Source organism: Atractosteus spatula, chromosome 1, assembly GCF_055471065.1.
Source record: "Atractosteus spatula isolate fAtrSpa1 chromosome 1, fAtrSpa1.hap1, whole genome shotgun sequence".
NCBI lineage: Eukaryota > Metazoa > Chordata > Actinopteri > Semionotiformes > Lepisosteidae > Atractosteus > Atractosteus spatula.
This window is the reverse complement of record NC_142706.1, coordinates 9,569,639-9,582,889: the sequence shown is the minus strand read 5'-3', so window position 1 is coordinate 9,582,889 and position 13,251 is coordinate 9,569,639. Positions and strand designations below refer to the sequence as shown.

Sequence of the window (13,251 nt, the reverse complement as noted above, 5' to 3'; positions counted from 1 at the left end):
GTACTAGTGGGGATGATGGTGGAAAGGGGAGGGAAAAGTTTTTGTTTTTTGCTAGTATTGTATTTATTATAGATGGGATGGGGGTTTAAACTAAAAAAATGAATAAAAAATATTTTGAATGATTAGAAATATAAGTCGATAGTGCTGGAGCACTGCTAAAATATCTTAACAAAGCCCAGATAAACCAAGCTCCTCGTCACCACGACCACACTACTTTGTATTTAATTTTGATAAACCTTACCTGTCATCCAAATGTAATATCGACTCTACACATGCTGCAACTGTAGTTCAAAGAAAAGAAAACAGCCTGACAACATCAGAATGTTGTCTTAACGGTCAGATTGGAAGAAGCTCTAAATGAAGAATAATAGAAAATTTCTAACTAGGGTATTAAAGGGAATTATGTGTGCAATTCAAAAGTGCGAACATAAATATAAGAATTAATAGGTATTCTATAGGGAAAAGGTTGCCATACTTTGAATTGTCACGGTTGTAGTCCTTCCCCCTTAAGGGCGCTCCGGCTCTTTCACTTCTGGCACTCTGGCAGCCCGGACTCCATTAGGTTTTGTTTTTTTTCCTTTTTTTTTTTTCAGGGCTTCGGAGCCACCCTGAACAGGAGGGGCATACTGTCACGATTGTAGTCCCTCCCCCTTAAGGGGGCTCCGGCTCTTTCACTTCTGACCTGATTTTGTGCACCTGCCCCTTGTTCTAGCCTCCTTCCATCCTCCCTTAAAAGCCAGATGCTGACGTTAATCCGCGCTCTGCTCTGGTTTCTGTACCAGGCAAGTCCGGGACCTGGAAGCGCCTGGTCCCGTTAAGGTTCCTGTTCCCGTTCCTGTTCCCATTCCCGTTCCCTCTCCCATTCCCGTTCCCATTCCCGTGCCGGTTCCGACCCTGTTCCCATTTTTAAATCTTGTTTGTCTTGGACGGACCCCCTGGTTTTGGACTTTTTCCTCCATTTGGATTCCCCCTTGGACTTTCCCCTGGATTGTTTGCCTCGGCCACACCTCCCCCGAACACCAGCACACAAAGGACACGCCCCCTGTTTTCATCCCCGTATCCTGTATTACTTTTTCCCCCGTGTTTTCTTCACTTTTCCCTGGATCGTGTCGTCCGCATAGGGTCCGGATAGAACTGTTCGTTACATGAATAATACGATAATTTTAAAATTAGTGTGGTTCTAGTGGTTAAGAATCTGAAAAAAATAGCATTCATTGTGTACCCTGGGGAAATGTGGAAAATCAAGATTGAAGTAAACAAACTATCTCAGAAAACTGTAAATCATTGTGTATAAGACTAAGGGTTAGGGCAGTGATTACTCAAATTATTATTATTTTGAATGTACTGTACTGTATGTGGCTGGTGCTTTTATCCAAAGGGACTTTGTAGCCATTTATACAGTTAAGCATTTTACTGAAGCAATCAATGCTGCTGTAGTAATTCCTTCATGCTTATGAAAAATTTGCAATTCCTTTGGACAGGTTTATATTTGTGATATCCACTTTTTTCAAGTCTTACACTTTTTTCTAAAGTTGCGACAAGATTTCATTTACATATGCAAAAATTTCTGTATATAGTTACATTTTTAAAATAAATTAATACATTTGCACACAACTTTTCATGAATATACTGTAGTATGTCATGCATTGCAAAAAACTCAACTATAGAATATACTGTATTAGTTTAAGGTGTACTATACAAATAAACTTTCTGAGTTCATGTGAAGGCATGAGGCCATTTTGAATTTGTGGTACTACAGGCAACCAAATACTGGAGTGTCAATGTTATACAGTACCTGCAGCCATCACAGTAAAAAATCATCAATTAATTAGCAATCCCTTTGTGCTCAGATTTGGCATTTCTGCAAGGGTCTGCTCTCAACCAGTTTATTTTACTGCAATTACTGTAATTATACCTGTGGATGTGCTGACATGCTTTATCACCCCATAAGTAATGAATGCCAGATGACATTAACCAAGTGTTAATATGTACATATTCAAACTGTGTACAGTCAGTTCCATTAGCTCATTTTGCACAAACAATTGTGTACTGAATATTTAATGTACTTTAAAGTATTGACCTGTGTAACACCCCACAAAAGTTTTTTTTTTCTATGAACTCAAAACATCTTTGCTGATGATGTTGAGGTGGTTATTAAGGCAGTTAAGGTGATGCAGTACAGGCATGAGATGGCAGACACAGATAACAACAGAGTAGAGCATTGCCTACCATAGGTTTTTTATGTAATAAAACTGAATTAATAATTATCCAACATTAAAAAAAGTGAAGTCATGGAAATTCTATATATTGGATAGCACATTGACAGCAAGTATTTGAGAACATTGAAAGTTACTCAAAACCAACATGAAATTCAGATTTCAGAGAGCTCTTTCAGTATATACAAAGCTCTACATTAATGAACAAATGATTCTATGCACAGTTTGCTGTATTTCCAGGCAAATAAGCCAGCAAAACACAAGGGAATTAAAAATATTGTTCTTGCCTCAGCAGTTGGTTTTGTATTGGACTGAGAGGTAAACTTTCAAAGCCACTAACACAGGAGGTGGGGCAGTCCTGTGCCTGGCTGAAGGTGTTCTCAAAGGTGCTCAGCTCTTTTTCGACATATCAGTCACTTCAGAGCAGAAACTTGGATAACATGGATATTCAAAGTCCCAAAAGAATCCCAGATAGCTGATAATATTTTTGTGAAACAACACAGAAGAGGAGCAATAGAGACCATTAGTAGGAGAACAACTGAATTTGCTTTCAAAAAGTACTTGTAGCTACTACTACAAGTTTATTGGCTGATGCTTTTATCATATCAGAGATTTACATTTGCATCTATTTGTACAGGAACTATTTTACTGGAACAATGTGGGTACCTCAAGGATACAGCATCACTGTCTCACCTGAGATTTAAACCCAGAAATTTCCAGTCCACAGTGTTGTCACTGCAATCTGCTGTCATCCATCAATCAACAGCAGAGCAGTATAGGTAGAATGCATACTTATTACTCTATACTGAGTTTATACACCATGATTCTTCAACCCTGGTCCTGCAGAATCTTATTTCATGAGGTTTTATAGATCCCGACTCTGAGGTTACTCACTTTGAATACTAATAATATATACAGTAAATAAAATCTGGCAATAAATTAGACTAATGTGACAATGGATATCACTTAGATTTTATTTTAGGTATCAACTTGAATCTCTAAATCAAGCATGTCATTAAAAGCCAGTCACTCAGGTGAGGATTTATAACTAAAGTTTGTGAATATGTTAATTTTCTGTTACCTTACATTTACTGTACATGTATTCAGTGGGCAGATGTTTTTATCTAAGGTGATGTGGCATTGCATTCTACAGCCACATCCAGTCAAGAAGAAGAATATTAAGTTGCCCACAGTCAGAACCCATCAGCAAATCATTAACTACCTTAAGAAAGGTTTTCCAGTATATTTTCTTGGACACCACAAAAAAATCCCAGATCTATTTATGTTCTATTTAATCTACAGGAACATTCTATTAAAGAAAAAAACAGGCATCAAGACAATGACCTTTGTCTTAGTTTTCCATTAGTCACTAAAATTGATTGTACCCTGCACTTATTTCCATTTCCATTACAAGGTAATAATCCCATCCCTCACACTTTCAAAACATGTCTCAGACATATAGTATCAAAGTTATTTACAGACTGAAGATTCAATGTGGAGCTTTCTGCATAACTATACAGTGCCAATATGATTCTGACTGAATATACAGTATTTTCTGAAAGTATCGTAATGTAACAATAAAAGCCTGCTTTTAATACTGTGACTAAATCTGTCAATTTCCAGGACTAGACTGTTGGAACAATAGAAGTTTAATAGGTTTGTACTTATGTTTTTTTCTACGTCTTGTATTTGTGAATCCCAGTGAATAATACTGGTAGGGGGAGAAAAAACAGTTACTGAGAATTGTGAGGAAAAAGAGCCTGAGGCCAATTTGTTGCAATCCAAGACATGTACAGTAGATACCTAAAATACTGCAAAAGCGTGTTTTGATTCATCGCATTACTTTGACATTGCATCATTATTTGAATAACTATTGAAATTAAATGAAAATTGATTATTTGGATAAAGCCTTTGAGCATTTTCTGTATGCATAGAACCTTACAAAGCTAACTGTACCACTTTCTAAATGTCCAAATGGAATCCACTGATTTGTATTAATTGAACCTTTGGACAATTCAATTGAAAGGGAACTACAGATAAAAAGCAGAACCACTACTACTTTGGTATTCATTTGCTTATTGTGCTTTATTTTTTCTTTTTATTGGTTCATAAGGTATAAGTATGGAAAAAGAAGTTGAGGGTCTGACTGACCACATAGACAGCAATGTTAATTTATTTGAATTATGTCTACTTAAGAAAGGTTTCAGATTCTAAGAAACAACATAATTCTGTTGCTTTAGTTCTATCCAGTGCATTTGAGTACTGCCCTAAGCACAGTTAGCAAGCTTAGTAAGTGCATATAAACAGTGTATTTAATATGCAACGTTTTAGCTGATAAAAACCTAAATATTTGCACAGACGTTCATTGACAATTGTTCATTGTTTTGTAAAAACAACATTGGAAAAGAAACCTCAATAAATAATTGATTTAAGTCTTTCATGCAAGCAATCTGTAAAAATGATTTAATTCAGAAGAAATCAACTACTACTGTATATTATGATTACTTTGTGACATTTGCTATAGTAAATGTAACACATACTACTGTATAAACAAGTATACTACTTTTTCACCAAGCGTACAGAAATAGATGTATTTACCCTGAGTGAATTGATTTGAGTGCTGTTCTGCAAAAACTTCCAAATTAATGGTCCATGTACTTCCCAGGCTTCACCAATCTTTTTTAGCATTCCTAGTGTATAGAATGTACTGTTGGCCTGAAACAAAGGACAAGACATTAAATTACAGTATGTACATACAATATAAACAGTTTAGCTTCTTGAGCTAGAGTGTCCAAATTCACAAATCTTTCCACTACCCTCCCAGGAAAGACAAAATTACAGGGTATTCTATTTTTTTAATTCATTCTACAAAATAGGCTTCTCAGACCTTTCTAATAGTTTACTATGAAGATAAATAAAAGTCAGATAGATGGTAAAATATTTGAATAAATGGGCTTGGTATCTATCTAGGAGGTTACTGGTTCATGTTTTGAATATGCCACTGACTCACTGTATTTTACACTGAAAAATCTTGTACCCCTAATGGTCATAACAAATGTCATCCTCTTCCCTGTAACCTTACTTATTTTCTTCTTATTATAAGCAACTGCAGCCGCAACTAAAACCCTATTAAAAAATACATTTTTAGGTTACATTTTGTTTTGAGTAATTTTAGTACCAAGAAAAATGTTGTCAGCGCCATCAAAATTTCAACAAATTTTATTTAACATTCATACAAACTCAAATGTACTGTATATTTGCAAGGGTGTCTAAGATAGATGATTTTTGTTTGAAATCCATTTGATACCTAAGCTAAGATTGATACTAGGTTCTGTCTCTCTGTCTGAATGTTAAAAAAGACACAATCTCTGAAGGAACACATTTTAAAGAATTCTCTAGCAATCCTCAGCTTTGATGTCACATTGAACTTTGATGTTGTTAGTACAGAATAAACTGTGACCACTGGACTTTTGAAATTTGAAAGCATTCAGTATGTTGTCTAGATTTTTAATGTCAGACAGGGCTAGGAGCATAGACTGTTACTTGTACTGATCCCAAAGGAAAGCAATTTCTTTTGGCCTGTAGTGTCTTATGTAAATACTTATGTTGTTTACAACAGAACATGAAAATGTACACAAACCATCAGAAAAGAGTCTGGCTACACCGTGAGCTGAAGCTGAAATAAAACTGATATTTTGAGATTTTGTATAGCACTCAGTTCCCACCTCAAATACCTGAGTTTCTGCTTATTCAGTCAAACCAGTGATTAACATGAACTAAATATCATGAGACAAGCTACTGTTAGAAAAAAAAATCTTGGAGGATATTTGTGAAAATGCCAGGTTCAATGATGCATTCATCTCCCTAAAGGATGATTAGGCTTTTTCCAGTGTCATACATCTATTAATGTTGATTTGAAACAAACACTCATACATTTCAGGGTATTAGTTTAAAAATGTATTTCATTTTGATGATATGGTCACTTTTATTTTCACAATGGCAAGATGTTTTAAGATTTAGTTCTCTGCTTGAAAAAAAATATTTCAATATGACATGAAATGGTAGCTGAAGAATAAATTCAGAGGTTTACAGAAACATTTTGTCTGCTTAAATAAAAGTTTGATACTTATTGAACAGCTTACACTTTAAGGTGAAAGGTTAAAATGTGAGAAACTGCAGATGCTCCGAAGAACATCACCTCATCTGTGAAGCTTGGAGGTAAAACATGTATGGTTGCATCTGGAATTGGTCCACATTTCTTTATTGATTATGTAAATAACGATGGCTACAGAAAAACAGATTCTGAAGTTTACGGAAACAAAATGCGTCCATAGATAAAAGGTGCTGCTTCAACATGCAGCAAGACAATCACCCATAATATAACTTGTCAAGTTTGTAATCCAACTGAGCATCCAGTTTGTAATCCAACTGAGCATTTTACATTTTGAAAAGTTTGAATTCAGAGCATCTTAGAAAACATGCAAGAACACAGGTATCTCCAGAAAGGTTCAGTATCACAAATAATTGCACAGATAGGGGCACAGATATGGGTGAGCTCAATGGATTGCAGTTTTCATGCAGTTATTGCCTCAAAAGGATATGCTACCAAATCCGGACCTTTAGACTTTGAGATTTAAATAATTTAAGTGAATGTTTCCCAATACTTACTGTATAGGCACTTGAGATCACAGGGATGAACACAAAGTTCAAACTAAAATAAGTTTTTATTTTAATATAATGAAATATGTGCATGTAATTACCCACAGATAAATTGTATATTATATTGTACATATCATAGTTATTATAATTAATCACCATAATTACTAAGACAATAATCACAACAACAAACAAATTGCTTGACTGTAAAGCAAAAGTAACATTTTGACTATGCTGTTCCAAATCTTTAAGAGGGCTACATCATAAAAAAACATTAAATAATGATAGTTGCCCTATTTAAATATCTATATAGTCCATGGCATGTGTAACAGTAGAATTGAGAACACAAACAAATGAGACAGTGGTGAAAATAGTTTCATGAACAACAGAAGTATACACCAGACGGTAGCAGCTTCATGGATGCCAAGCTATGCGCAGTATGCTCCTAGAGGATAAAATTGCTCAAATAAAGGACTGATTTCCCACTGTAGATAAAAACTACAGATGATGGTGTGAAATAACACTGCTTTTTTTAAGGATGGCTTTCTGTTTTCTTTTTACAGCTTTTTACACTTAATGTGAGTGAGCTAATTATTTGCTCAATTGGATAAATTAAACATTCTCCCCAGACCCTAAACAAGGGAAGGGTTTAAATAAGTGAACCTATAAAATATGTTAAACTGTGATCCTCAAGGATAAGAGTCAGCCATCCCTGATCTAACTGAAGCAAATGAAACTATGTGAAGTCAGTCAGTCACTCTTTGGAAATACTGGACACTGTGGCCTTGTTTAATGATATGTATTGAATTGTGTTGTTGAAATGAACTTTTGCATGACATTGATGTCATTAAAGCTCATCAATCCACAAAGCAATCTGTAGTGACCTGGAATATGTTTAAAAAAATACCTAATATTTCATGGACACACAGTTGCAGGTAGGGTCAGGCTGAAAAGGCAATGATTAGTTTTATCTTTGCTCAGGTGAAGATTAAAAAGGATAAAGACAATTTATTAAGCCTTCACACATGAGCAAGTTCTTACCCACCGCAGGGAGTCATTAAATTATAATTCTGGTCTGCTTGCTGTTTCGTTCTTCTGGCATGTTCACTTTTTTATGAGAAGTGCACATGTGATGGTCTGAAAGCCCTGGCACTGAGGCAGTGAAGTTTTGTGAACTTACCTCTCTAATGATGGTGCTTGTTGCAGGAGTGTCAGGAGAGTACAGAATCTTTCCCAGCAGCAGTGGACGGAATGTGCTCCACACATACCGCAGAGCAGGTGTGCTCTCTAATGTTACAATGAAGGTTTGGCAGAAATCACCTTGAATGAAAAAGATGGCTTACTCACAACACCCAATCATGAGTACAAACAGAATAAAAAACAACAGTATAAAGTGTGGAAGACTTAAATGAAGCCAAAAAAAAAATCATGGGAAGTGTATTTAAAAAAGACAAGTAGTGGAATGAGGCACATTTACAATTAACAATTTATTCATTTTTTGTCCTTTATACTTGCAAATTTGTTTTTATTTTAGATCCAATTCTTCTCCACTTTGGTCGTGCTGTTTCCGAAATACTGTAACTGTTCAGAAGATTAAAAAAAAAAACCTCACTGTTTTTGGTATTTGGAATTTCCTCAAAAAAAAATAATAATTTGGAAGAGCATTTACAAATTGTTTTGTAAGATTTGCAAATTGTAGGTATAACATAATAAGCACCTCTAGACCAGTGATAGACCAAGTGAAAACTGTCATTGAGATTGGTATTACGGTAGCTTGTGAACTAAGATGAGGTTGTTTTTGGGAAGACAGGTTTTCCAACTTTAATTTGAGAACACTATGAAGGATTAGATACAGTATACACTCTAATGAACTGATGCATTACATGGCCTCCTGCATTCTGTAACCCCTACTGGTTAAAGGACATACTAATGTATATTACAAAACAACATAAACTGGAATGACATTTTCAATTTACAGTAGAAACAGATGTACAGTAGGTGATACAGTATACATTCTTCTCTTGTGATCCTAACATCAAACCACAAAGATCATAATTTTAATATTTACTGTAACTCCGTATGACTCCCAATACACCATCTATTTAAATAGCCATCTTAGACCTTTAACATTTCTAATTGCTATAAAAATCACACACTAAATAATTGTATCAGCAGTTTAGTTTGCAGTTGTAAATAGAGTAATTAATTAGAAATGTTGATACTGGGTATGAACCATTCAGAGCGGATCTGACGTTTCCTAAAACAATCACTCCTTCTACTGTATGGCATACTGTAACATTATTATACAGCTGAAAATACTATTACTAAAAATAGTTAGGATTAGGTATGTCCACATGCATATGTTCATTATAACTCCAGACTCTAATGTTGTCATGTATTTAAATCTCTCAACGTTAAAGCCCCAACTGCTTTGTATAGCCCCCAATTGCAACCACATCTCCTATAGTAATAATATGAGACTAACTGAAATGACAAGTGAAAATTAGTTTAGAAGAACTGCATGGTGAACTCTAGGGAATGTAAATGCAATGCAGATAGTAGGTGTATCTACCTGGCAACATCAATTTACAAAACAAACAAGAACAAGCTCCAGTTCTATTATGAGAAATCCATTTGAATCTATCTATCTATATTTCACGGCTGTTGCATAACAAGTATCTCATATTTTTTTCTTTGCACATAACAGAAGCTTTTACCATTATGCTGTAGCACTTGAAAACAGCCCGGATCTTTCATCACACAGCAAGCTGGATTAACGGCTTCTGAATTTATTCTGCTTTTTTTTTGGTTGCAATCAAACCAGTTGCATTCCAGGCACTTTATCAGCAATGAGGCACTAGAATTGAAATGTGTATTTTTTAATACTTTCCTATTTTGATAAAATGTGATGAGTTAAAAATATATTTTCAAAGAAAACATTTTGTGAGTCAAGATATTTTATTAATAAAATGAATTTATTTATAAAAAATCGAATTCTTATAGGACAGGTTTTTGCATTATTTCCAAACCATTTTATACATTACCATTTTTTTCTTATTTTGGAAAGAACACTATCATAGAAAAATATTTCAGGTTTAATATGTCCATTTGAAATTAGACAGCATGGAGCTGCAGGGGAAGGAATTGTAGAATATCACCAAAGGCCTGTGAAGGGATATCAAATAGGTATTTTCGGAACCAAACTGTTTCTTGCATATACTGTATGTTCAGATGAATCTAACAAATATTACTGAAAAGTGCAGGCTCATTAAAATGCTCAGTAGGCAACAGTCCAAACCAGAAAACCAATTTCCCAATTAAGTGTTGTACATAAAAGGCATAAGCTTATGGGTTTATGTTTAAATTAAGTGCAGTTGCAGAGTTTTAAGGCTGGGCTTGTGCCTCAATATCTAGTCCCGCTGATCTTTACCTGTGAGGGTCACAACACCAAATCATTTGAAAGCATTGCTTTAACTTCAAAGTAAAGATTAATTTAAAATGTCTGCACAGGAAAGAAGATGTTCCTTTCATCCCATCCCTACCTATAAAAGATGTCCATTGTATTTCATTGACAGAAAGAAGCTTAATGAAAAAAAGTATGCTTGTTCAATATAAATGAGGTGTATTGTACGTTTGTATGATGTACTGTATATGTGTTGATCAAGACTGTCCTCCTTTTGGCGAGTTCCATCACAATAAATGAAGCAGCAAAGTAGGTGCCAGGATTGGGATGTTTTTCTTACAAGTGGTTCTGCTGGACCTGTGGCACACAATGAGTGGGCAACAATGTTATGGTGGGACTAGACCTTCTAGTCTTGCCATGAGCCCTGATGCCCTTATGAAGACACATACATTTTCAGTAATCAAGACCAGCACGCACTGTTACATTAACATGCAATTACTATAGCTGCAATCCTTTACAATGTGGAAATTATAGGTACTGTATGCATCTAATTATTTCAGTATTTTGTTTTCATAGGTTTGTTGCCAGATTTTTCTTTTGGCTGTTCTTTATTGTTTAACTTCCTCATTATGGCCCTTTCCTTCTTTTAAAAATCAGTTTAAAATCTGAAATAGCATGTTTTCTCCTCCTATTTTGAAAGGCAAACTTTTGTAAAAGCGGTTAATAAAGACAAGGTGAAAGCAGTAGACTAAGTATGCTTGTCAGCCAAAAGGGATTTCAATGAGGTGGTGATTATTGAGTTGACCTATTAGTAAAAGTGCCAACATTATCATAAAGAATACCCTTGTGTACAAAGTCAATGTACCCCATCAGCAATTTAATTCATTCATATTTCTCCCATTCTAATGAAGGATTATGATAACTGTTTACAATATATTTTAATGAGACTCTATTCCTGGCAAACACATCTACATTCAGTATCTGATACCATTTAGTCCAAGTCCTATCATCTTGATATTTGCCAGCATTATGTAACTTAAAGAACAGAGAATAGCTCAGTCAAAATAATTATTAAATGTTGGATTATTTTTACATAAAATCAGTTACATAAAATGTGTAGAAACATACAGATAATGATGTGCACGAAAATGGGATCCTAATGAGCCAAAGTAAATGAATGCAGTAACAACCATATGATTCTGCTATATTTCTAGAAAAAAGTGGAGGATTTATACAGCATTTATACATGAAGAATTGTATGAAGAAAATATTAAAATTCAAAATTCCACCCACTTCTCTTAATTATAAAATCATCATTTGTAGCCTATCACATTACTTAATCAAAAATTTAAACTTGATATAATTGGTATAAAAATATTAAAACCACATACGGCACAGATGGGGGAAAGAATTATATTGTTCAGTCATGTACACTTTATTCTTTATATGAAAATCAATATATCCTTGAACATATAATTGATTCCTCATTTATAATGCACTACAAAAATTGCTGTGAAAGTGTAACCTCATTTATTGGGCAGATACATCAGATCAGATCAGATCACTTTATTATCCATATACAGATGCAGCCATTCAAAATGCGTGAGGTATTTCGCGGCATACCCCGGTGGGCGTGTCACAGTATCACGCGGTATGACGCAGTTAACGTGGTGTCACGTGGTTAACTATCCGGCGTCGCCTTGTAAAACCGCCAGGGGGAGCTTAACCTCTCATGTACAGCATTTGAGCCTTTAATTTTGAACTGTGTATTACAGCATGTTAATCATCAGTCATTAAAATGTTGGTTTATTTTAATGAAAGCAAGATTGCTCAGTTGGACAAAAGTACACAGCCTACCTTTATCATAAATATTTATGCATCAAAGCCTTTACTGAAGATATTACTAATAGTATTAATAATGGATGACTTTAGACAAGCTGTATACTCAAAGTATAATTTCTTTAGCACATTTGTACAAGCACTTGGAATCTGTCCAAGCCATACTTTGTCAGGCATTTTGTTTTACTTCAACGGGCATAAAAACTTCCTAGCTTTTAACAGGGCGTTTCATAATTTCTAACTACGAAAATGATTTAAAATGCGACACTTATCATTCAACTAGAGCTTAAAATATCACAAGGATCCTCAAGAGCACAGCAAAGAGTGTATTAAAAGACACTTGTATTTATCAACGCTTTCTTTTCCGTATACCAGATTTTATGGAACCACTTCAGAGGGGTGTCAGCCAGTCAGATTCCAGGATTCGGCACTTTAAAGGAAAAATACACACCGGTATTCCATTTCTCCCTAACGATTTTAAGCATCGAAGTATTTAACTAGCATGTGAAATAGCGTGTGAAAAAGTGGTAGTTTTAAGCTTTTCTGCTAATATAATATGGAATCGATATTGATTTAAATCGTGTTCTGATTTAAATCGCAAACGCGTGTTTAATTATATGTGTTTTTTAATCATAATCAGGCTAATGCAACATAAATTGATACAGTATCTTTGTCTTCTAAGCATCTTAATAAACTTTCAGCATAGCTTTCTACCCGTCAAGATTTATATTTCTTGGGATTTTGGGATCAAACGTGGAAGGATTAGATTATAATCGTTTTTATTTGTCAAATACGTGATTGTATTTCTGAATGTTATGTGACACCTACAGTAGTTCACTGCTTTAAATACATCGAATTAAGAAAGTTATGTGTAGCACTTTAGATCTTTTTTCTGAACCAGGGAAAATCTGATCATGTTTCTCTATAACAATAATAAAAAAAACTTTATTTTACATATCGCCTTTAAAAGTGGCATCTCAAAGCAATACAGTAGATCGAAAAACAGTTAAAAGGGACCAGATTAAATACCAGACAATCGCAAACGCATTTTCAATAAAATTATTTTATTCATTCAGCAGTTTGTGAGAGGAACATCCAGCAGGGAGAGACACACACACCGGTTTTCATTGACAAAAT

General features: G+C 34.7%; 1 protein-coding gene across 1 annotated transcript in view; it reads right to left on the bottom strand.

Annotated features, from left to right (window-relative positions):
- The window catches only part of LOC148840567 (phospholipid-transporting ATPase ABCA1), a 300,212-nt gene that overhangs the window by 222,708 nt on the left and 64,253 nt on the right, over positions 1–13,251 (bottom strand). Inside the window, exons 9-10 of the mRNA XM_088932095.1 lie at positions 8,053–8,192; positions 4,815–4,931 (exon numbers count right to left, since the gene is read on the bottom strand). Of these exons, the coding sequence (XP_088788221.1) occupies positions 4,815–4,931; positions 8,053–8,192 (257 nt within the window). The remainder of the gene's footprint in view (positions 1–4,814; positions 4,932–8,052; positions 8,193–13,251) is intronic.